This window comes from Bos taurus, chromosome 16, assembly GCF_002263795.3.
Source record: "Bos taurus isolate L1 Dominette 01449 registration number 42190680 breed Hereford chromosome 16, ARS-UCD2.0, whole genome shotgun sequence".
Classification (NCBI taxonomy): domain Eukaryota; kingdom Metazoa; phylum Chordata; class Mammalia; order Artiodactyla; family Bovidae; genus Bos; species Bos taurus.
In genome coordinates, this window is record NC_037343.1 from 79,492,490 (window position 1) to 79,516,943 (window position 24,454).

Here is a 24,454-nt window from a genome sequence, read left to right on the forward strand (position 1 = left end):
GAGAGGGGCCGAGGCGGTGCTCAGACCCCGCGGTGCGGACGCAGGGCCGGGAGAGGAAGGGGAAAGGGGGACGGGAGGCGGCGCGGAAGATGAGCCGGGAGAGGGGCCGGCGGCCGGGCGGGGCCCGGACCCGGCGCGGGGGTGCCGTGCCCCGGGCGGTGGGCTCCCTCCCGGCCCCGCCCCGTCGGCTCCGCACTCCCAGCGGCTCTGCCTCGCGTCCGGCCCCGGGTCGGTTCCCGTCCCTAGAGAATAAGAGGAATGAAGCCCCCGGGCTTGACCCCCAAGAGGTTTCCGTGCGGAGTCACTCACCAGCGAGGGTTCCGGCTTCTGGCAGCGCCCCCGCACCTGCCCCGCCGTGAGCCGCGGGACGCGGTCGGGGGGCGACGCGGGGCCTGGGCTCCGAGTCATCCTGGCGTCTCCAAACGGATTAGCCGAGGGCGCCCGCAGGGCACCGTCTGGGCCGCCGTGGCGGGCGGAAGGCGAGCCCCGTCCTCGTCCTCCGCAGGGCCTGCGGTCGCAGGGCCGAGTCAGCGGGGCCGGGCAGGGGCCTGGCCGGCCGCTCCACTGGGCGCGCTGGGAAGGGTCGGGGTGCAGACAGGCCCCGCCCAGCCACCAGACGCCCCCTGATCTGATGGAGGCCCGCCCTGCCTCTTCACCCAGGCGGGCGGGGACGAAGGCCGACGGTCAGCTCGGTGGTCTCTCCCAGGCGGCAGCCCCTCCCCCCACGGGCTGAGCGGGCCAGGCCCGGGTGAGACCCGTTTTCTGCTCCCAAGCCCAGCGTCTCCGGGTGCTCGGGGCTCCTAGGGCGGGGGGTGGGGGGGAGGGGGGGGGAGCAACATCTCCTACCCCCAGGTCCAGGCCTCCTCTGGATCTTTAATAAGATAACCGAAGGTCTACCATTTGATCTCACATGGGAAATGTGCGTTTCCAGCTTTGTCTTTTTCTTGTGACCACGTTTGCAGTGCCGGACCCCTTGGGACAGAGCCTGAGTTTTGGGCTTTGTCAGTCTCCACCGGCGCTTCTGCCCTGCCCCTCCGCTGCCTCGCACACCAAGTGGGTGAGCTGGAGACCACAACTCTTGTTCCTGACCTGCGTCCTGCCTTCCGTCTCGGGTCCCTTACACGTCTGGAGTTTTACAGCCACAGGTTAGGGCTCTGGCATCAGAAAGGTCCACCTTCCAATCCCACATCAATCCCTGGCTGGTGTGTGCCTTTAACTCAACTATTCAGCTTTCCTGGGCCTCAGTTTCCTTATCTGTAAAGGAAGATGACAGTATTGCTACAAATTCAACCTACAAATTTGGGTTCTCAAGACACACATATTACTTTATTTCTTTTGTGCAATTAAGTCTTTATTGAATTTGTTACGATGTTGCTGCTAAGTTTTGGTTTCTTGGTCCTGAGGCATGTGGAGTCTTAGCTCCCTGATCCGGGACTGAATCTGCACCCCCTGCATTGGAAGGTGAAGGCTTCACCACCGGAACCCCAGGGACCTCCCCTTTATTTCTTTTGTTATTGTTGATCAGTCACTCAGTCGTGTCTGACTCTTGAACTGCACCACACCAGGCTTCCCTGTCCTTCACTGTCTCCCTGAGTTTGCTCAAACTCATGTCCCTTGAATCGATGATGCCATCTAACCATCTCATCCTCTGTTGTCCCCTTCTCCTCCCGCCTTCAATCTTCCCAGCATCAGAATCTTTTCCAGTGAGTCAGCTTTTCATATCAGGTGGCCGAAGTATTGGAGCTTCAACTTCAGCATCAGTCCTTCCAATGAATATTCAGGGTTGATTTTCTTTAGGATTGACTGGTTTGATCTCCTCGAAGTACAAGGCACTCTCTAGAGTCTTCTCCAGCACTGTAATTCAGAAGCATAAAATCTTTGGCGCTCAACCTTCTTTATGGTCCAACTCTCACATCCATACATGACTACTGGAAAAACCATAGCTTTGACTAAATGGACCTTTGACCTTTTTCAGCAAAGTAATGTCTTTGCTTTTTAATACACTGTCTAGGTTGGTCATAGGTTTTCTTCCAAGGAGCAAGTGTCTTTCAATTTCATGACTGCAGTCACCATCTGCAGTGATTTTGGAGCCCAAGAAAAGAAAGTCTGTCCCTGCTTTCACTTTTCCCCCATTCTGATTAAACCAGTCTGATTCTGTCCTGGGCCTGCAGAGATGGCACAAAATTCTGTTTTCTCATACAGTGTCCTTGAAGGCTTAGGGAAGCCCAGGAAGCAGGGGAGGGCTGCCATATAATGCACAGTTGCTCTGGCCCGCAGGCGTCTCTGGTACCTGGGGCTCCGGCACCCTGGACAGGTGCGGTGCAAGAATCTTTTGAGGCCAGCAACCTGGGGCCCACCGCCCAACCCCATCCCTGCGGGGCCTCGTCCTCTCCCAGGGACCACGCGGGGAGGCGCGGGGTGCCTGCTGCACAGGGCATCTTCTCTCCTGCTCACAGTCCATCTCCCCTCAAAGCCACATCCTTGCCCTTGCTCCTCAGGACCCCTGGTGTTGTCCCAGTGGGCTCAGAGCTGAAGCCTGCAGGAGGCCACTGCGTCCCACCCAGAGAAATGACAAAGGTGACTGGGTGGGGGTGGGGCTACAAAGCAACATCTCAACAAACCATTCTGTTGCGTGAGTAATAATAATGCTTACCAATCTAAACATGCATTGATAGAGGAATAGATAAAAATGAGGCACAGATATATCATGAAGATTACTCAGCCATTAAAAAGAATTAAATTCTGCCATTTGCAGCAATATGGATGGGCCTAAAGATCATCATACTGAGTGAAGCAAGTCAGATAGAGAAGGAGAAATACTGTACGACATCCCTTACATGGAATCTGAAAAGACATGACGCAAATGAACTTATTTACAAAACAGACTCACAGGCTTAGAGAACAAACTTAGGTGGCTGGGGGGAGGGGTAGCTGGGGAGTCTGGAGTGGACATGTACACACTGCTCTATTTAGAATGGATAGCTAACAAGGCCCTACTATACAGCACAGGGAACTCTGCTCAGGGTTATGTGGCAGCCTGGATGGGAGGGGAGTTTGGGGGAGAAGGGATACACGTAAATGTCAGGCTGACTCCCTCCGCTGTGCACCTGAAGCTATCTCAACATTGTTAACTCGTTATACTCCAGTACAAAGTAAAAAGTTTAAAGAAGCAAAAATAATACAATTATAAAAATAAAAATGATGGGCCCAGACTGGTAACACAAAAAATAATAACAATAATGCTTACCACTGGAGGTACTTTACAACCTGTTCACTCCTTAAGCGTTCCTGGAGTTTACCCGCTGGTCCTTCCTCATCCTGCACACCCTTCCCGGGCGGTCTCACCCGGCACAGCAGCTGCAGCCATGCCATGGCTCCCAAGCCCTTCCTGCAGCCAGACTGCTGATCACCATGCATGGCCTGAAATGAACACACCTGACCCTGAGCTCAAGCCAGAAACCAGGGAAACCCCAGCTCCTCCCCTTCCTCCTGCCACGTCTTTAGTAAGTCACTCACGAGTCAGGCCAGGTCTCACTCCCAGATAGCTCTGGACTCCCCCATCCCCTCCCCACCCAAAGCCACAGGGTGAACTCAGGTTCCGTCACCCCTTGTCTGGATACTGTCTCCTGTGCTTCCCTTGTTTTGCAACCCTCCCCATGCCAATCACGCACAGCAGTCTGCCCAGCTTGTCCTAGGAAGAGCAGTCTTCATTAGTGTGATGGTTAATTTTATGTGTCAACTTGGCTAGGCCATGGTACCCAGACATTTGGTCAAATGTTATTCCAGGTGTTTCTGTAAAGGTATTTTTTAGATGAGATTAACATTGAAATAAACAATAGATGCTGGCAGGTCAAGCAAATGACCTGCCATGGTGTGGTGGGCCACATCCAATCATGTGAAGGCCAGAATAGCAAAAAGATTGACTTCTAATGAATATGCAGTTCTGCAAGCAGCCAGCCTCTGGAGCCGGACTGTGACCCCGTCCTGGGCCTGCAGTCTGCCAGTCCGTCCTGCAGGCTGGGGCCCTGTCAGCCTCTGGAGTATCATGGACCACATTCTCTCTCTGTATGTCTGTACACACACGCAGATGGGGGCAGGAAAATCCTATTAATTCTGTTTCCCTGGAGCTTTTCTTCAATGCAGGATAAAAATCTTAAATCCTTAGCCCACATGGCTTTACAGCCAGCTTAGCTCACCGAGTGTGTGGTAGTTGCCCAGTCATGTGCGACTTTTTGTGAGCTCATGGACTGTAGCCCATCAGGCTCCACTCTCCATGGATCCTCCAGGCAAGAATACTGGAGTGGGTTGCCATTTCCTTCTCCAGGGAATCTTCCGGACCCAGGGATCACTCCTGCATTGTAGACAGCTCCTTTACTGTCTGAGCTACTAGGGAAGCCCAGCTCACCTAGTGCCTCTGTACAAATTGGAAAAAGCCACCGCCTCTAGGCAGACGTGGCTCCGGCCGCGGCCCAGGGCTTGGCGGATGGAGCCTGGGTGCGCCTTTCCTCCTAGTTTGATGCACAGCACAACCTGGACAACCGTAAGGAGCGGCCCTGCGTCCCGGGCCCCCTGCCGGCGGCTCCAGTCTCCTAGACCCTCGCCTCCTCCTCACCCCACACCCCAAGCTCCCTCAGCTCCCAGACCCTCCCGGGGTCCTTTGCCATTGGGCTTCTGTGCGTCCCGTCGCTGCTGCCCTGGGCTCCTCTCCTGCCCCGACCCTCGGTTCCCGGCACGGCCCCCTCGGGCAGGCAGTGCGGTCCTCGGCCGGGGTCAGCGCCCAGTCCCACCGCTGGCTGCTGTGGGCCTTCCTTCTCTGACCCTGCTGCCGAGTGACCGCGCCTCTAGCTCGGGGATGCCGGGGGGTGGTGCGGGGTGGGGGGGCGCTTGAACTTTGACCCGCCCGGCGGGGCACTAGTAGGAGCTCCGTCAGCGTGGCCCGAACCGGCGGGTGAGCGAATGAATGACGGGCGGGGCGCCGGCTCCGTCAGCCGCAGGAGGCCCCGCAGCCCCCGAGCGCGCCCCCCGCTCCCGGCCGGTCCGCCACCGGCGGGAGGGGCCCGGCCGCGGCCGCCGGGGGCGGGGGGCGGGGGCCCGACGAGGGGGAGAGGGCAGGGCCGAGAGGGCCCGGGGGGTGGGCGCGGCGCCCCCCTTCGCTCAGCCTGACTCTCCAGGCGCGGAAGCCGCCGGGCCGGCCGGAGCGCGCGGAGGGAAGGCGGCCCCGGGCCCGGGAGGAGCCTCCCCCGCCGGGCCGCGGGAACTGGCGGCGCGGGGGGCTCGCGCGGCGCGCGCGTCCGGAGGCGGGGGGAGGCGGCCGGCCCCCCCGAGCCGGGGTCCCCGCGGGACGCCCCCCCACCGCGGGCGCCTCCCCGCCCCGCCGCGCGGCCCCGCCCCGGCTCCCGGAGCGAAATCTCGGGTCTCGGCGCGCGTCTTCCCCCTCCTTCCTCTGGGCCTTGGTACGCCCCAGGGGACAGATGTCTTGGGATCTTTAACATTTGGGATGCTGCGAATGCCGAAGTTAAATGAAATACCTCCGGGGCGGGGAGGCCGGGAGGAGTCGCGGGGGGAGGAGAGCCGGCCTGGACGAGCAGGTCCCCAGGCGGCGAGGCGCGCGCGGGGGGCGCGGGGGCAGGCGGGCGGCGCGGGACCTCCATGGGACAGGTAAGGGCAGCGCCGGGGCGCGGCGCGGGGGCCGGGGCGGCCGAGCCCCCACCCCCCGGTCCTCCGCGGAGGCGGAGGGGGCCCCGGCGGGCAGTGAGCGAATTCGCCGGGGGATGGGAATTCCGAATCCCTACCGTGAAGGCGCGTTTCCGTCTCCTCGACCTTTCTCCTCCGACCTTCCCCACGCCTGCGGACCCCCTGGCAGGTTCCGGGAAGCCAGACAAAAGGAGCCGAGCCTCGGGCCGCCGGGACGCGGAGGGCGCGGTGGGGGAGGGGAGCGGGGTGGACCGGACAAAGGGGCTTTTGGAGGCGAGCCTAGAGGTCTGATTCCAGGGCGCATTCCAGGCCGTCGTGGAGTCCGCCGTCCCTGCCCCACTCCCCCGTCGCTCGCTGCAGGCAAGCACCTTTCCCAGCGGGAGGGGAGCACAGGAGAAAGGAAACAGTTCAAGGAACCGTCTCCCACCCCCTGGGCCTGGAGGGTCCCGGGATGACTCCCTCCTTTCTCTTTTCACTGCTGGAAAGGGAAGACAGCCGCTGACCACCAGTTCGGTGACTGTTGAAATTTTCAGAGTCCCTGAGACTGGTGTTTGCTGGGTGCTGGTGGGGATGAAAGGTGGTCACACCCCCTTGCTTTAACTTCCAACTTCGTGTGTCACACGGAACTTACAGGAGGAACTTTAAAAACATAATGGAGAGTGGATGGATGCAGGAGGTGGGAGAGTCCTCTGATTGAGGACTTCTCCTTAGGAAAAGCCAACAGAGATGCAGCTTCTCCTTTCAAAGATCAGATTCCAAGTATTTTAGGAAACCCCACTTCCTCAGCGACTGGTGGTCCTGGTGATGATGCTCAGGCATGTAGGTCTCAGGGTGCTGGCTGGAAGCAGAACGCTGCCATCCAGCAGGCCTCTGGAATGCCCACCTCCCCCTGGGTACCATGAATCTAAGGGCATGGAGTCCAGGGAGATCCACATCTCAGGGTTCTTGGGAGAGCTGGGTTGCCAATCCCACTCCGAGCCTCACAGCCTGCTGGGCTGGGAAATGCTGCAGGTGAGTTTGAGGGAGCACAGGATCATTGAGGCTTCCTGAGGGTCAGCACACGGACTGATCCTCGTCCTTCTCTTCCTGAACTCAGATGGGGCATTAACCAAGAACAGGCTTCTTAACTGGGTTCATGGGCATGGAAAAGACCCTGATGTTGGAAAGATTGAAGGCAGGAGGAGAAGGGGACGACAGAGGATGAGAGGGTTGGATAGCATCACCGACTCAATGGACATGAGTTTGAGCAAGCTCTGGGAGATGGTGAAGGACAGGGAGGCCTGGTGTGCTGCAGTCCATGGGGTCGCAAAGAGTCAGACACGACTGACCCACTGAACAGCGACAAATGGGCACTGGAGCATCGGTGGATAGAATGAATTCTGAGGGTCTTGTACTCAGATGGGAAAAGGTTTATTTTTCATCAGCCTTTACTGAAAGTTGACATTGCCTTCAGTTATGAAGACAAGATGCCATTGTCAGTAGCTGTGATTTGCCATTAAAAGATGCCAGAGGGCGTCAGGTCACAGAGCCGTTGTGATAGCTGTCTAGGAACCTGGGGTGCTGTCGGTCGTACGGAATTGCCAGACTATGGGATCCTGTTTAATATTAACAGAGAAACATATATAGTTTACTATATTGTCTCGTTTTTAGAACTGCATTTCATTATAATTGATTCTCTTAGTGATTCTCTTCATCTTAATGTATTAAAAAATATGCTACAAGCTGATTCTAGAAGCTTCCATCACCTCCCCTTGCTGGGGGATGGGCAAGGTGGAGGCTGAGTGTGCCTCAGGGTCTCCTCTGTTGTGGGAAGACTGACAAAGCTGGAGGGGATGGGGAGGGACAGGGCTGGGGGGCTGCCAGCACTTTTGGGGACCCAGGGTGGGCCCCCCAGCACAGGGGGCTGCCCCCTGCTGGAGCCCCTCAGCCTCAGCCTGGGAAAGACAGGGGTGATCAGCCTGGAGGGTGCTAGCTCACACTTTGGAAAGAGGGTGTGTGCAGGAACGTGAGGGGCGTTGGGGGTGTGTAGGGCGGTAGGGGATGCCTGTGTCCGTGACACGGCTCCGTGGGAGATGCTTGGGGTGACATCTCTGTTGTCCCTTCCCAGGGGGCTGGGGGAGGGAGGTGGCCTTTGGGTTTGGGGGCTGGGGAGGTGGTCTTGGGGCTGGGGTGGGGGAGGTAGGCTGGGGGCTGGGTGCTGGGGAGCCATCTGGAAATGTGTGTAGTGCTGGCAACCCGGGGCGAGGGCCATGGCAGGGAGGGAGGTGGTGGGGGCAGCCTTGGGGGGGTCTTTGCATGGGCAGCACTTGTCTGGTTTCTTCCTCCTGTGCTGTGCTTGTGTGCTTAGCCACTCAGTCGTTCTGGCTCTTTGCAACCCTGTGGACTGTAAGCTGCTAGGCTGTTTGAGTCCATGGGATTCTCCAGGCCAGAACACTGGAGTGGGCAGCCATTCATCTCTCCAGGGGACCTTCCCGACCTAGGAATGGAACCAGGGTCTCCTGCCTTGCAGGCGGATTCTTTACCAGCTGAGCCACCAGGGAAGGCCTTCTTCCTGCTGGGGATGGACCACTGGCTGCCTTGGCCCTGCTTCCCTGATGAAACAGGCTGAATTCCAACAGTGCTGGGTTGGCTGAGGGTCCGTGGGGTGGGGACCCGGGGGCTCATGAAGTTCTACTTTGGGCTCTGGCCCCCGGAGTTTGGGGAGTGGGCTTAGAGCCCAGGATCCCAGTGGCCCTCCTGTGGACTAGGCGCAGGACGGTGGGTCAGGGCAGGCCCTGTGGGGCTGGACGCCAGTGACAAGAGGGCGGGTGTGGCCTTGATGATCCTGGCGGGAGATGTCTGGGGTCAGAGGAGGGAACAGCCTAGCCTCCTTGGGGACCCCGGAGCCTCCCCGCTTGGACCGACCTGGGGTTTCTAACCTGGCTTGGCCTGGGCCCCACTTCAGTGGGGGGAGCAGGGACCTGTCTTGTCAGCGTGCAGGCTTCTCGCTGGTGCTCCCCACGTGTGGCCGCGGCGCGCGTTCGGAACCTGGGGGGCGGGCAGGGCCCTGAAGGCCTGAGCCCGCTGCCTTCTCCTGGGGTTCCTGCGGGGAGTCCTAGGTCCCATCCCCCGCTGCCCCCGGAAGTGCAGAGGCCCGAGCTGCCTGGGCGGCAGGATTTGTGCAGGGAAGGGCTTGCTCACTGCTCCTCCCTCTGACTCAAGTCGGAACAAGTAACCTGGCTCCCCTGGCCCGGCAGCCTGGGAGGGACGCAGGCGGGCCCCAGGGAGGGCCCGCAGTCGGCCGTCAGCGCGCGGAGCCACCCCGGTCAGAGCGCGGGGCGGCCTGGCACACCCTGAGGCCACACGCTGGGCCCCTCAGCCCCCTGACCAGGACCAGGGGGCGTTTCCCTGACGCCTGGACAGAAACCTGGACGCAGGTGAGGCGAGGTAGCTGGCATGGGTCTTTGGGGCAAGGAGCCAGCCGGCCCAGGAGCCCGGCCGTGGACCCTGCTTGTGTCTGGGGCGCAGGGGGCAGGGGTGCTCACGGGCTGAGATGAGGCCCCGACGCAGGGTCCCTGCAGCTGGGGGGCCCCTCCGGAGGGGCTGCTGCACGGCTGAGGCTTCCGTCTCAGCCTGGTGCTGGCCCAGAGGTTCACATTCAGGGCAGGGAGTGACCAGCAGCTGGGGTGCTGTCCAGTGTTCACTGGTGAGGACGGGGGCCCCGGTGGGTGAGGTGAGGAGAGCTCCCTAGATCCCAGCGGCAGCGGCAGGACCCAGGCTTGAATCCTGGGCTCCGAGGTGCCCCAGAGTGCCTGCCCCTGACCTTGGACGGAGAGACGGGGCCCTGAGGGGAGTATCCGGCCAGCCCAGGCCCTCGGTCCCCAGCATCCCTGCTCGCTCCCCGCAACAGCACAGGGGCCTGAGAAGCCGGCCGAGTTGTCACTGCTTCCCAGGGTGACTCCTGAGTGGTTAGTAATTAATTAATAAGTGTGACTAATTGATGGCTTCCCTCCTCTGACCAGGCAGGCGTGCTCACCCCGATGGCCTCGCTTCATCGCTCAGGCTGGGCCGAGCCCAGCCTCTGGGGAGGCTCAGGCTGGACGTGGGGGATAGGGGGTCAGGGGAGCTGCCTGCCCTCTGTCCGGCTCCAGCTCCAGGAGGAAGGAGCATCTGGGAAGGACGGGTCGGGCAGAGGTAGCTCACCCTGTGTGCCCTGGTCTCGGTTCCTCTCCGCGGCATCTCTGCAGAGGGCCCACATGATCCCGCTGTGCATTCTCTAGGCCTCCGTAGAGGACCGGAACTCCGACCTGCAGGCACAAATTGTTTTAGGGCTAGGCTTAGCTGATGCCCAAGGTACTCTGCCGACCGTGCTCTGATGTGGGTCTGCACGGCTGTGTGCAGGCAGCGGTGTGCTCCCCGGTCTGCCAGGCAGGGTCCCTCCCCACACCTGCCCTGCTTGGGCGCAGCCTCCGAGGCCACCTCCTCCCTGCAGCTGACCAGCCCACCTCCCACGCGCGGCGGCGTGCCCTGAGGAGAGGCAGGATAAGCTCCAGACAGAAACTCGGAAGGACTTTTGGACTATTGCTCAATGGCTGACTCAGTGAGGAGGTGGCTGGCTCTCCTTCCAGGCCGCCCGCCGGGGCCCCGCCCGGCCTCCCCACCCCCTCTCCAGCCAGCAGCCGAGGGCTCTGTGGGGACAGTGGCGGGGACAGCGGCCGCCCGCAGGGGTGGCGTGGTCGCTGGTGCCGGCGGACGCTCACCTGGGAGCACTCCTGAGCTGCACGTGCGCTCCCAGGCCAGGGAGGCAGGGTGGCCACCACCTTCCTGTGCCTGCGCTTCGGCAGCTTCTGCTCTGGTCACCCTCTGCTCACACACACACACACACATATACACACACACTCACATACCCAGACACATAGACACACACAGACATCCACATACCCACACACACACACACACACATAGAACACACACCCATACACAGACACACACACACAGAGATACACAGACACACACGTGCGCGCAGCATGTCTCTCCTGGCTGGGGGCGTGATGCCCTGGTCTCCTCCCCTCCGAGGGGTCTCCCAGGCGTCGTGGGTAGCCCGGGGCTGGTGGGAGGCTTTGGGCACCTGCCTTCGGATGGGCTGCCTGGTGCAGACAGAGCAGGGGCCCTGGGCTGTGGGCGCACACACGGGCCTGGCCGCATGCCAGCATCCTCCCCACGGGGCAGTGGGCATGGGGCACCTCCTGGCACAGACACTCCCCTCCCAGATTTGCCCTCCCCGTTTTTTCCTCCCTGGTGTCGCGGTCCCCCGGGGTCAGCCCTTCTGTTGCCCCCCGGGCTTCGAGGCTTCTCTGGGGGGCAGCGGTGGCTGTCTAGGCTGGGCTGAGTGTCCACCCAGGGCCGGGTGACCCAGCACTGAGGCCGCCCCACCCCCAGACTCCCTCCCCCAGAGGCCAGGTCGCCACTCCGCAGCCCCGCCCTCATGCATTGGACTAATCCGCTCTGTCTGGAAGCTCGCAGCTTTACCTCTGTCATTTTTTGTTGTTCTTTTAAAAGCTGGGGAAACTCCAGGCCACCTCTGTGTCCTGGCCTGGGCTGGGAAGGTTGTCGGCCCCTCCTCCTCCTCGCCCCCTCCTCCCAGAAGCCCACCATGGACAGCAAGGATGAGGTCAGCGACACAGACAGCGGCATCATCCTGCAGTCAGGTGAGTGGCTCAGGCCCCCCAGTCCCCAAGTCCCTGAGCCCTCGACTCCTCCATCCCCTGAATCCATGAGTCCTGGGCTCTGGGCCCTGAGGGTTGCAGGGCAGACACCGGGAGGGCTGGAGGGCTTTCCTTGCTGGGGGTCTGGCCGGGAGCGTGGGTCCTGTCTGGGCAAGTATCTAAAGCGCTCTCCCTTGGCGCCACCATCCCTCAGAAGCTGGAAAATCTTATCTGGTTGGGGTGAGGGGCTGAGGCTCTGGTCCATGCAAGCTGGTGGGCCCAGTGGGGACTGGTTTGGACAGAGGACCAGAGAGAAGAGGTGTGGGTGGTGTGTGTGCGTGCGTGTGAGAGAGAGAGGAGAAGAAGCAGAGAAAGCAGTCAGCGGCCGTGGGTGGAGGGTGGGATGGGAAGGGGTGAACCCTGACCACCGCCGCCCGCACAAGGCTGGTAGGGCGGCCCGTCCTCCGAGGGGTCCTGGGCCGTCGGGCGGCGGGAGACAAGCCGGTTTGCGGCTGTAACAGGGCACCGTGGTAGCCGGCCCGCAGTCTGGACAGGTGTGAGACTGTGAGCCCGCCTGTGCATCACCGGCCGGGCTGGAGCTGGCGGGGAGGCAGCCAGGACCGGCCGTTCTGAGCACAGGGCCCTGTCCCCAGCAGGCCCCGACAGCCCGGTGTCCCCCGCGAAGGAGCTGACCCACGCCGTGCGGAAGCAGCAGCGGGCCCTGGAGGAGCGGCTGGAAGCCTGCCTGGAGGAGCTGAGGAGGCTCTGCCTGCGGGAGGCGGTGAGGGCTGCAGGGCTGCTCGGTGGGGCTAAGAGCCAGGGGACGGATGCCTCCCCCCCCACCGCAGCTCTCCCTGGGGGGGCCATGTGGATGGAGGCGCCCGGGGGGACGCCCGGCCCCGGGGAGCAGGAGGGACAGCCCTGGACGCGGGGTGGGCGGAGGTGGCAGGGGTCGCTGGGGCCAGGCGGACATGGGCCCGAAGGCCTGCTGGACAGTGCTCCGCCCAGGGCCCGGCCTGTGAGAGCCGCCCGGCGCGACCTCGTTCCCCCCTGCAGGAGCTGACGGGCATCCTGCCTGCGGAGTTCCCCCTCAAACCCGGGGAGAAGGTCCCCAAGGTCCGCCGCAGGATCGGAGCCGCTTATAAGCTGGACGAGTGGGCCCTGCACAGGGAGGTGAGTCTGCCGGGCGCCGTCCTGGGTCCCCGAGGCGGACGGCTCTGTCCCCAGGCCACCACTCCACCGCTTGGGGCGCTTGGCTCCCGGTGGACGAGGGGCCCCGCCCACGCGTCACCCACAGGGGCCTCGGGGAAGCCCTGCCTGGGCAGAAACTGGAAGGGCCGGGGCCTCAAGGGAGGACGCTGGGCCAGTCCCCTCAAGGGCCGAAGGGCAGCCGCCTGGACGGGTGGGTTGCTCGGCTCTCGGCCTGTCTTCCTCTTTCTCAGCTCGGGTGGAGGGCCGTGGGGGTGGATCGGGTCCTCGGCCCCGCCCTGTGCTGTGAGGGGTTGCAGAGCCTCTGGGCTCGTCTGCCCTTCGGTTGGATGGGAACGTGTCCACCCCGGCCCCCACCCCGCGGGGCTCAGCCCGAGGCTGCCAGTTGGGTCCCAGGGCGGGTGTTGGGGGCTGCCCGGGGTCGCTGATCGCGTGCTCCGCCAGGACCCACTGAGCGGCCTGGAGCGCCAACTGGCCCTGCAGCTGCAGATCGCTGAGGCAGCGCGGCGCCTGTGCCGCGAGGGGAACCTGGGCCGCCAGGTGCGCCGGCAGCGCCAGCACGCGGTGCGCCTGGAGGAGGAGAAGCTGCGGCAGCTGCAGCGCTGCCTGGGGGAGCGGCAGGGGCGCCCCCCACCCAGCCCGGCGCCCGGCCCAGGTGAGCCCCAGTCCCCGGGGGGTACCACCCTCCCGGGGGCTGCCACGCCCCTCCACCGCCCCCATGGACCTCAGCCTGCCCCACCCCCTTCCCCAGGACCACCCCCCTCCCCGAGATCCCGCCCCACTTAGAAAACAGCAGGCTCCTCCCTTCTGCTTCCTGCTTGAAATACACCGCCTGGACAGGGGCCTCGCAGGCTGTCCGCTTATCTCCAGGGCGTGTTCAGCCCTGCTGCCCCCAGCCCGCAGGGTGGGTGGCGTGAGGCTCTGCTGTCCTCTGTGGGCGCTCCTGAGGTCCCGTTCTGAGCATGTCTGCCCAGGGGGCCGCTTCAGGGCCCGCGGCTCTCCTGGAAGTCCAGCTGCACCCGCGCACCCGCCATCCCCAAAGCCCTGCAGAATCTAGACCCGCCGGGTCGGGAGCGGCCCCCTGCTCTCTAGTTACTGAGCCTCAGGCCGGTCCCTGGACGGCAACTGGTCCAGCCCAGCGCCTCTCCTGGCGGAAGGTTCTGGGCCCTCAGCCCGACTCTCTCTTTCTCCTGACCCGAGCCCCACTCGTCGGGTTGGTTCTTGGAGGCCTCCCTCCCGTTCCATCCCCTGCGCCACTCCCTCAGGCCTCTCCTGGGCCCCGGGCCTGCTGAGAGCCGGTGGCTCTGCATGGAACTGGACTCCAGGCCTCACCGGGCTCCCCAGCCCCCACCCCCGCCCCTCAGGGTGGGCTTCCTGCCGGGGCGCCCTTGGAGGCTGAAGTCTTGGTCCCTGTGCGGCCCCACGGTGGTGCGGCAGGCAGACAGTCGTCTCCACACTGTCTCAGGAGTCCCTGCCACCGCACATCGCCTCTAATTCAGGGGGGAAAGGTGGGCCAGACACCTCGCCGGTCCCCCAACAGCCAGGAATAGGGGCAAGCGAGGAGGGGGGCCTCCATGAGCCGGCTGACCCGGTAGAGCCAGGAGACAGGGAGCCGGCAGGGCTGGACAGCGACCCCTGGGCAGACCCGCGCTGAGGGGAGAGGCCCCCGGCCCCTTCCCTTCCCGACCGCACCCGGGACTCGGCCTCTCCTTGGAAGGCAGCAGCTGACCGGCACCTGAGCCCCGAGGGCCCACCGGGCTGGTGGGGAGTGGCCACGTCCGGTCCGTGTGTCTCGCACCTCCTGTATGCCTTCCGGGCTTGCTCCGTGCCGGGGCCCTGACCACAGGCCTGCGGTGTGGGTGGGGGCGGTGGGGTGTTGCTCCGCTGCCACCTTTGTGACAGTGACGCTTCTTGTCGGGAGTGCAGAGCAGGCCAGGACACGCCTGGGGCTTTGGCCAGCCGGCCCCTGGGAGACGGAGGCAGGCATGCAGTCCAGGGCAGACAGAGCCACGGGGAAGGGACCAGTGCAGCAGCGCGTCCACCCTCCTGATCAGAGAAACAGGCCTGCTCTCTGCACGCAGTCCTGTCCCGACAAGGCCGAGGTCCTGGGTTCCAGCGTCCTCTCTTGGGAGCCCAGGAGTGGGTGGTTGGAGACAAGTAGTTCCTGCCCTGTGGCTCCTCTGCCCAGCCGGGCTCGCCCTGAAACAAGGAAGTAGAGAGGAGTTGATAATTAGTAGCTGAAAGGTGTTTTGAGTTAAAGAGAAAAAAAAAAAGCAAACAGACTAACCAAAAAACTAACAGAAATCCACCCACCCTCTTGATTATTCAATTTGCAACTGTACCTGTTCCAGGTGAGAGGAACTGGCTGGCCCTGCACAGGTGGTGGGGAGTGGTCCCGTGAGGGACTCATTGCCCACAGGGAGCCTGGGAGAAATGCCCCCAGTGCTGATCTAACGCAGCAGGTGCTCGGGACGCCTCTGGATGGACAGCGCCCGCTTTTAGCAACACTAGTAGAATTTCTCGGATGACGGAAACGTTCCAGACCCACGTGGGGCTGTAGGGCGCTTGGATTGTGCCTGTGTGGCTGAGGGACTAAATTTCCGCTTTATTTAAAATAGCCACGTGCAGCTGTTGGCTGTGGGTTGGATGGTGGTGCTTGGAGGGTGCTCAGTGGGGTGAGTGCCCTCCTCCCGGGGTGTCCTGCTGCTGCTGCAGGGCCCGGGGCTCAGTGTGGCCACGGCAGCGAGCAGCCTTCTTGAGCAGGGCCTCCGGGTCCCCACCCGTGTAATCCGGTGGTGGGCAGGGGCCTCGGGGTCCCCACCCGTGTAATCCGGTGGTGGGCAGGGGCCTCCGGGTTCCCACCCGTGTAATCAGGTGGCGGGCAGGGGCCTCCAGGTTCCCACCCGTGTAATCCAGCAGCGGGAAGGTGTCCCCACCCGTGTAATCCGGTGGTGGGCAGGGGCCTCCGGGTCCCCACCCGTGTAATCAGGCGGCGGGCAGGGGCCTCGGGGTCCCCACCCGTGCACTGCTCCTCTCAGTCCATGGGGTTCTGATGACAAGGATTTGGGCTGACGGCTGGGGGGATGGCTTTCTTCCCAGACCACGTAGTCAAACCCAAAACACACGACTCTCACCCCTGTGACAGGAGCAGTCCCACAGTGTCCTCAGCTGACACTGGTGAAACAGAAGTGACTCGACTCCTCGAGTTTCTGTAAAATATCAGAGGCTGGGAAGCAGGATTCAGGAAGAGGATGTCTCCCCAGGTGAACCCTAAAGCACAGAATGGTGTCAGCTGAGCTGGCCCAGCAGCACGGTTTACAGACTGCTCTGTGTGAAGGTTCTCATTCATTTTTTTTAAGCATTTTTTAAAATAATGATATATTGATGACATAATGTCCACAACAGTTTTTTCTTTAAAAAAAAAATAGTTATTATTTATTTGGGCTTCCCTTGGGGTTCAGACGGTAAAGAATCCAGCTGCAATGCCGGAGACCTGGGTTCCATCCCTGGGGGTCGGGAAGATCCACTGGAGAAGGGAACGGCTACCCACTCCAGTATTCTTGCCTGGAGAATCCCATGGACAGAGGGGCCTGGTGGGCTACAGTCCATTTTTTAAATGAATATTAGTGGAATAATGTCCGTAACCGTTTTTCTTTTTTAAAAAAAAAACACTATATATTTGGCTGCCTTGGGTCTTCATTGCAGCACATGAACTTGTCCCTAGTCACAGCCTGGAATCTTACTTTCCTGAACAGGGCTCAAACCTGTGTCCCTGCATTGGAAAGTGGATTCTTAACCACTGGACCACCCGTCCCCCTACTTCATTTAAACTGAGGAGCAAAGACTGACAAACTTCTGTAGTGGTCCAAAGAGTAGATCTTTTAGGCTCGTGGGCTGTACTGTCTCGGTCACCACTACTCAACTCTGCCCTCATATCATGAAAGCAGCCAGACGTTACGTAAAGAAACTCGTAGCTGAGTTTCAATGAAACTTTATAAAAATAGCCAATTACCTGAGTTTGTCCCACAGGCCTGCCATCAGCCAATCCTTGTTAGAATTTTCAGATGGCTGGAAACTAAATCCTGAAGTTTTCTGAGTAAGGACCTCTGCACGAGAAGCTAGCTAACAGCAGAGCCCGTAAGTGGTGATGAGCCAGACTGGTCAGACTGTCTGGGTGTGAATCTGACTCAGCCACCTAATGCCAGACTGACCTGAGCTATTTTATCAGCTCATCCATGCCTCTGTGGCCTCAGCTGTTACACGGAGATGGAGATGTAACCTCACAGGGTACTAAGCACCAAGTAGAGCCCAAGAGAAATATTAGCCGTTGCGAATTTGCCCTCATCCTCGTTCTCGAACGTGGTTGAAAATGCTTTGTGAGCTACGTCTTTGTCGTGTTAGGTACAGACCCAGGGTCTGAAGTTTCAGTTTGCTCAGACTGAAAGTGTTAGTCTCTTAGTCGTGTCTGCCTCTTTGCGGTCCCATGCGCTGTAGCCCACGAGGCTCCTCTGTCCATGGGATCCTCCAGGCAAGAATCCTGGAGTGGGTTGCCATGCCCTTCTCCAGGAGATCTTCCCGTCAGGGGTTGAACCCAAGTTTCCTGTTTGGCAGGTGGGTTCTTACCATCCGAGCCACCAGGGAAGTTTGTTCAGGGGCAGCGGCAAATTCACGTCCTCTGACTCCCGGGTCCCCGGACTGTGCCCATACTGAAGTGCTCCCCCTGTGAGTTCCGGAGGCTGCCCTGTCATCAGTGACGGACCTCCCCAATTCAGCCAGCCAGACCGCCCTTGAATTGTCCCAGGACCCCGCAGGCCCAATTCCCACTCACACTGCTCGTCTGTGGGTCTCAGGTTTGGGGTCCTTGAGTTGCATTGTATTTGTGGTAGCAGAAGTCTATAGCCAATTAGTGAAGTCTCTACAGTAGAGTCTAGAATGACCCTCTCTGCCTCCGCCCTCCCCAGCCTGGAAAGCCTGCCAGCACGGGGCCTGGGGAAGTGGAGGCCCAGAGCGTTGACAGGATTCTTTGAGGCTGCACAGCTAGTACAAGGCCTGCATTAAAAGCAGATTTCCCGTTTCCTCACGCCAATCTTCTGACTTTTTTCTCCTTCCCAGTAATAAAGTCGCACCCAGCCTGGTGCTGAGCGCCGGTCGGTGCTTCCTGATAAGGAGTGCTCTCAGGAGAGGAGGGGCAGGCGGGTCGCCAGCAGTGCAGGGGGCGTTCCTCACCCGCTCCTCTCCCCTTTGGCTTCCCCAGAGCTCAGCGCCTCGGATGACAGCTCCCTGTCGGACGGGCTGCCCCGGGAGGAAGGTGAGAGGGGCTTCGGGACTCTTGTCAGCTGGGCTCCTGCGTGAGTTTACTGGAGAGTTCCCTTAGTGAGCTGAGGGGTGAGGGGCGCAGGGCAGGCCCAGAGTCTGCTCCATGGGGTCGCTGAATCCCACGTGCACCTGCTGGCCTCGAGGACAGCCGGCTCATCACTGGTGCAGGCGCTCAGTCACCCCGGCAGGAAGGTAAGTCCCGCAGAGCGTTGGGCGCCGGGCCCCTGCTGTGGCCTGAGACTCAACCTTTACTTCAATGCGTGCCATTCGCAGCCTCAGCTGTCCGCCACAGCTGCTGCCCTTTGTGAAAACAGGGCAGAACCGAGGGAATAACCACAAGTTCATATGCTGAGCACCCTGCCTACAAACCCTAATGATGCTAGGGGAGGGGGTCCAGGTGGACCAAGAGGGTGGTACGGTCCTGCCCAGGGGAGGGCCCAGGCCGGTCAAGAAGACACACACATGGGCGCAATGTGGCAATAAAAACAGGGAAACGGGAGGTCAGCTGCAGACATGACACCAGGAGCAAAGGATAGAAGGTGGAGTCCTGCGGGCCAGGAGAGTCAATCTGGGGGGGGCTTCCTGGAGGAGGCAGGTGTAACGTGGCGCCGTCAGGGAGTGAGTCCCAAAGGAGAAGAAAGTGTTTTGGAGCATCTGGGCCCAGAGCCCTGGCCTGGCATAGCTGGACAAACAGCCACGGGAGGGAGAGCAGGGAGCAGGCTGTGGAGGTTCTAGTCGGGCCGGTTCCCCCGCCGCTCCTCTCACCGGTTTCTTTTACCTGCAGAGGCACTGCAAGTGCCAAAACCGCCCCTGGAGGCCCCAGATCCACCCGCCAGGCCTCTCCCGCCCCAGAGCCTCGAGGGGCTGCAGCCAGCAGGCCCCGCGATGGGGGGCCTGGAGCGGGCCCCCATCCAGAACAGCCCCTGGAAGGAGACGAGTCTGGACCACCCCTATGAGAAGCCCAGGAAGTCTTCCGAGGCTGGAAGCGAGTCCAGGTCAGGCGAGAGGAAAGGAGGGCTGGAGGCGGGTGGGCCCTGGGGGAGGGGGCTTCCCACCGTGTGATGCTGCGGGCTGGCACTCCTGGGTGGAGGCATTCCCGCTGCTGACCCGTCTCCAATCCCTCCACCTCCAGCAGCCCGGCCAGCACCCCACAGGATGGGCCGAGCACCTCCAGCCTCTGGCTGCTGGAGCCCGCCTCCTACTGCGTGGTCCCCATCCGCAGTGTTCCTGGGCAGCGGCAGGGCCGTACCAGTGCCCCGGCCACCCCTGACATGCAGGGCAGGAGGGGCCATTCGCAGCCCCTGAGGTAAGAGCCAGGCCCCCCAGATATCCAGGGAGAATCTAGAGGGCGGCGGCTCCCAGGGCTGTGGGACACCTGTGGGCGACACGGGGCTTGTGCAGTGGCTTCTCCTGGAGACTCTTTCTCAAGCACCTCTCAGCAGAGGCTGCGCCCCAGCAGGCAAAGCTAAGGGCGAGTCACTTATGAAGCAACTTGTTTTCTTCCAGAGGCTCCGGTGTTCTCTCTTTGCATGACCTTTCTCCCCATCCAGAAGACTGTCTTGTTGGGGGAGGATAGTGTCTTGGTAGGGACTCCTGCGGTGGGCTGTGATTGTTTTGGGATTGTCCCTGGCAACGGACAGTTCACGTTTTCAGTTGATGTCCGTTGACTCTCACTACTTGGGTAGTTATGTCCTGTGATGTCACCACAAACCACTGCTCCCTGGGACACACAGGGTCACAGCTGCTGGCCTGTCAACGGATCGACACGTAAACTTGTTTTATGGAGTTTCTGTTGAAAGACACCTTATCTAATATATACCACTGACTCACTGAACTCTCAGGGCCAGCAGCCTGAGAATGCACACCTGCACGGAGCTCATCTAACCCGTATTTTCTCCGTAAATCATGCCCTGGCTTCCTTGTGCTCCGGACACCAGGCAGCCCTGCAGCACCAGCTTCAGGGCCGTCTTAATCAGTGAAATCACCTACAGAGGCATAAAAACACGAAAGCATGACACTTTCTGTGTCATAGACTGTGGAAAGGGCCTTTGTGTGCAGGGTAAGAGCTGAGGTCTCAGCCTGGAGAGCCTGTTGGGCAGCTCAGAATCTTCACCACCCTGTGTGTGTCCACACGTGACCAGAGAGTCTGGGAGTGTTGATTTGGAAGTTGCAAATCCATTCGAGCATCAGGTGAATTCACAGATACAGAACCCATGAACGATGAGCACCCACTGCGCCCTCCTTTCTGAGTCCTCTGCCCTCTGGGGCTGGTTTCAGTGACCACTGCTTGATCAGTGAGCCAGGGATGATGGGCAGTGTTGGCCACGCCCTCCCAGGGGTCCAGGGCAGCCTCGGGACCTGGCTGGGTTCTCGTGTCAGGTTAGCTGCCCATGGGCGGCACTGAAGTCCAGCAGTGCATGGTCCAGTGTACATACCCGGGCCTTTAACACACGGCCTGTGTGCAGATCGGTGAAAGGCATCCCCTCTGGATGGGCAGGCCTGCTCGCTCCTGAGAGGCTGGCAGGGGGAGAGTGGATTCCTGACCGGCTGGCTCTCCTGGGCTAGTGTCCTGGAGAGGGCGGCTGTCCCAGCTGTCTGGGGCCGCCATACAGAGCCCTTCGCCGGGACAGAAGCCACTGTCTCCCAGTCTGGGGGCTGAAGTCCAGGCCCCAGGTGTCCCGCAGTGGTTTCTCCCTTGGCCTCAGCCCTGGGCTCTCCGCCCTTGACGAGCTTGTCCCTCAGTGCCACAGGCCAGTTTCAGGCCTTCATCTCGGATGTTTGCCAGTGTCCACCCAGACAGATTGTGTGGACGAAATGCCACCGGACCGCTTGCCCCTGATGGCAGAGACCAGGAGGCAGCTGTGGCCTACCTCGCCCCCAACCCGGGCTGGCCCTGCAATGTAGCAGGAGCGGGTAGGGTGCAGGAGGGGCGTGTAGGACGCTAGGTGGGCCGGGCGATGCCTCGGTCCCTAGATCCCCTGAGGCACGGCTGGCTCAGTGCCCCTCTTTCTCCCCGCAGGAGCGACCCCTTCCGCGCGGGCCCCGACGGCCGGGGTCGCAGCGCCCTCCCGCGGCGCCGCCCCACTTACTACACGGTGACGGCGCCGGAGCCCTGCTGTGCCCGCCCCGCACCCGCGCCGCGCGCCTGCCGCTCATGCTCCGAGGACAGCGGCTCCGAAGTGTCCAGCCTGTCGCACCCCACGCCGCCCGGCAGCAGCAGCCCCGACATCTCCTTCCTGCGGCCCCTCTCCCCGCCCGCGCCGTCCCGCCCGCCCCGCGGCCCCGCCGCGCCCCGGCCCCGGCCGCCCCCCGCCTGCCTGCGGGCCACGCGCTACGTGGTGCTGGCCGAGGGCCCCCCGCCGCCTGCCCAGTGGGCCGAGTGGGGCCCGGGCCGCGGCGAGGACGCGGCCCCCGCGCGCTGGCAGCGCCCGCCGCCCGCCCACGGCCGCGTGGCCCGGACGCCCTCGCTGCGCGACCACCCCGCGGGCCGCGGGCTCAGCAAGGCTGCCGTGTCCGAGGAGCTCAAGTCGTGGCACGAGCGGGCCCGGCTCCGGAGCGCGCGCCCCCACTCGCTGGACCGCCAGGGGGCGTTCCGCGTGCGCAGCCTGCCGCCGGGCGCCGACAGCTTTGTGCGGGCGCCCGCCCCGCGCGGACAGGTACGCGCCCTGGCCCGGCTCTCCGCGTCCTGGGTCCCTGCTGGCCCAGCGCAAAGCCCAGAGCCGGCAGTCCGGGGGCCTGGCAGCCCTCGGCTAGGAAGAACAGCCCCGGACGTTTCCTTACGGCTCTGGGAAGCCCTTGGGAAGACTCCCATGGGGGCCTCCAAAGTTTGCCTGCTCAAGAGCGCGTGCCCACGTACGCCGGTGGAGGTTACCCCCCCGGACACCTAAAACATCTCCCCCTAATGGCTCCACCGAGGATCTCCCAGACAGGCCTCTATTCGTAATCCGAAATCCAATCCCGTCACCCTCAGATTTCCTGACTTGAGGTCCCAGGACAAAGAGTCTGGAAAGGGTTTGCAGGAGGCGAACCTGTGGCCACCGGTCAGCTCCTCCCCACCCCCACTCCCCTTCCATCACCCAGCTGAGAAGCAGGCTGACCTGCGGTTAAGTGCCCAGGCCCTGGTACAGGTCAGCCTCGCCCCTTAGCAGTCGGGTTGGGGCTGGTGAGTCGCACTCCCATCATGTCACCCCTTCTGTAAAGCGGGAGCAGTAAAGGACCCGTCCGCTAGGGGCAGTGCTGCGCGTGAAATGGCAGAGCCCTGTGTGGTAAGCCCGGGCTGAGAGGGGTTCCTGTCAGCCGGGACCAGGGACCGGGTTGGTGGGCAGCTTGTAGGTGGAGCACCCCAACATGAGATAGGGTGGCCGCCCTGGTTTCTGTGCCCAATTTCTTCCTACAGAACAAGGGCACCAGGCAGGAGCCTGCCTTTGCTCTTGCCCCGGTACGAGGGCTCTGCAACGGCCATGCTCCTGAAGTCCCAACAGGCCGCTTCCTGAGACCCGAGGCTCTGGCAGGCCCCACCGCTCCTCCCTCCCCGCCCCCAGCTCTCTGGGCTGCAGCTGGCCTCCCGGGCCTGGCAGCACCCTCCACCGAAGCGCCTTCCCCTTCCCGCGAGCTGGGACCTGTCCTTGGCTCAGGCCCAGCCCAGCCCCATGTGCCAGATGGGAGGGTGATGAGAACTGAGCCCAGGAGAGGCGGGCAGAGCAAAGGTCGAGGTGCCCGTCACACCCCGAAAAGAACTGGGGCGGAAATGCATAGGGCCATCTCTGGGCCCAGAGAGCCTCTGGGGAGGCAGGGGCTGGGTGGCTGGGCCGGTGCTGCCGCCGGTCAGCAGCCTTCAGGGACAAGGGTGGGGTGGCTGGGCGTGCTGTCCCGACACCTCTACCTGGTTAGCTCACACGCCTTTCCTTTCCTCCTGGCCTGGCAGGTGCCCACGGTGTGCGTGCTCCGGAGATCGCCTGAGGGGGCCCCCGTGCAAGTTTTTGTACCTGAGAATGGCGAGATCATGAGCCAGGTGTAACCCCGGGCTGCAGACACCCCGGCTGGCTGCTGGAAGGAACTGGTTCCCAGCAGGGCTGGGGCTGCAGCCACCCCCTCTCAACGCCCTCTTCAGCTCCCTTCCCCCATCGCAGGTCGATGACCTGGAGCTGAGACTTTTTTTTTAATCAGTTTTTGTTCAAAAGCCCTGGCCTAAGGATTTATGTTTGTGGTTTGTCCGCACGATCCCTGTGATAGGATGCTTTATTTCCCAGAGACTGGCCTACTGGATGCGAGGCCTTGCCTCTGACTGGTGGTATCTCTCCATGTGCCAGATGGGTGGCAGGGGATGCCTGGAGCAGAGAGGGCCACGGCAAGTTCCCCCAGCGCTCTGGAGAACGACCCTGGGGCCTCCTCCCCCACTACCGCTGGGGGTGGTCTCCCTGTCCCCATTCCCAGCGCCCGGGCATAATCGTACCGGGCTGGGCGCATCCTCGTAATGGTGCCAGGCTGGGCGCGTCCTGCCCTCCCTATTGTGCTCTGTGATGCACGCACCAAGGGCTGGGTTAAAGGTCAGTGTGTCCCGGTGGAGTCTTGTCTTCGTGGGCCCTGCTCTTTTCCTGACCCTGCGGGGCCCTGGTCACTGTACACCTGCGTCCTGCAGCCCCCAGCACCGAACCAGGCCCAGGAGCCTCGGGTCCGAGGAGGCCTCTCTGGTTCGGAGCGTCAGGAGGCCCAGGTAGGGGCTGACCACCTCTGGGCCCCATGAGGAGTGGCAGGCCCCCACCTGCTGACGTCTTTTTGTCGTTGTCCCAAGAACCAACAATGCACACGTGCTTTTAGAAAAATGCCCCTTGTGGCGTTACCCCGGGGGTGGGAGTGTCACTGCTTCTCCCCACCCGTGTACCTCTGTCCTGAGACCAGATCTCCTTGAAGGAGGGCAAGTCCTTGCTTTACAGACATGGGACACTCGCCCTGCAGGTGTTACTGAATTGTCCTAGCACTGAGACTTGAGGGCTGGCCGTGCCAAGCTGATCTGTGGTCCCGGGCTCTTGTCCTAGTAGGGCCTCTTCTGCCTGGTCAGACCCCCAAATGGAGCACCCTGCTCGCAGGAGAGAGACGCTGAGTCAAGGCTGGGAGGGGCAGGGCACACTAGGCTGACTTTGCCCACGCGGCGTCCTCCGTCTGCAGGGTGGAAGCTGGGGAGACTGCTTGAGGACCCGGGAACATCCTGACCCGGATGAGACCCACTTCTCCCACTGCCTGGGCCACCTGGCTGAGGGGTCAGGAGGAGTTAGGGGGCCTGCGGGGAAGCCCGCATCCCTGCCCTTCCTGGCCTGCAGCTTCCCAGTCTGGGGCCACCTGGGCACAGCCACCCATCCCCCGGTCCTCGTGGAGCACAGCGCTCCTTGGGTTAGCACCCCACATACGTGTGCGCCCCGCATGTTAACTTATTGCTCCTGTGTGACGCCCGGTGCACCTGAGAAGTGGCTGTGTTCTCGGCTGTGTGGCTGGAGATGTGGGGTTTCTGTGCCAAATACTCCAATAAACTCTGTGGTTTGTGAGGCCGAGCTGGT

The 24,454-nt window shown here is 62.0% G+C and overlaps 1 protein-coding gene and 1 long non-coding RNA gene across 3 annotated transcripts; one reads left to right on the top strand and one right to left on the bottom strand.

The window, feature by feature from the left end:
- The first annotated feature begins 5,363 nt into the window (after positions 1 to 5,363).
- INAVA (innate immunity activator) lies at positions 5,364 to 24,448 on the top strand. 2 transcript variants are annotated; one of them, XM_024976920.2, is made up of 10 exons: positions 5,364 to 5,658; positions 11,233 to 11,381; positions 12,035 to 12,159; positions 12,435 to 12,551; positions 13,032 to 13,242; positions 17,842 to 17,895; positions 18,688 to 18,898; positions 19,036 to 19,209; positions 20,923 to 21,559; positions 22,828 to 24,448. In XM_024976920.2, exons 1-10 carry the CDS (start codon positions 5,498 to 5,500, stop codon positions 22,918 to 22,920), a joined length of 1,932 nt encoding a protein of 643 aa, XP_024832688.1. In that variant the 5' UTR covers positions 5,364 to 5,497; the 3' UTR covers positions 22,921 to 24,448. The 2 variants fall into 2 exon arrangements, with proteins under 2 accessions (XP_024832688.1, XP_024832687.1); XM_024976919.2 differs by lacking the exon at positions 5,364 to 5,658 and adding an exon at positions 8,953 to 9,110.
- LOC112441881 (uncharacterized) lies at positions 7,089 to 8,699 on the bottom strand. The gene is made up of 2 exons (XR_003029846.2): positions 8,613 to 8,699; positions 7,089 to 7,289 (listed from the first exon to the last, which is right to left on the bottom strand). It is a non-coding gene; the product is annotated as an uncharacterized lncRNA (long non-coding RNA).
- Positions 24,449 to 24,454: the final 6 nt, after the last annotated feature.

Excerpts from the sequence above, each read along its gene's own strand:
- INAVA (XM_024976920.2), top strand. The coding sequence starts at position 5,498 with ATGCTGCGAATGCCGAAGTTAAATGAAATACCTCCGGGGCGGGGAGGC. Across the intron at positions 19,210-20,922 it reads GGCCATTCGCAGCCCCTGAG|GAGCGACCCCTTCCGCGCGG; the intron begins GTAAGAGCCAGG and ends TTCTCCCCGCAG. Across the intron at positions 21,560-22,827 it reads CGCCCGCCCCGCGCGGACAG|GTGCCCACGGTGTGCGTGCT; the intron begins GTACGCGCCCTG and ends CTGGCCTGGCAG.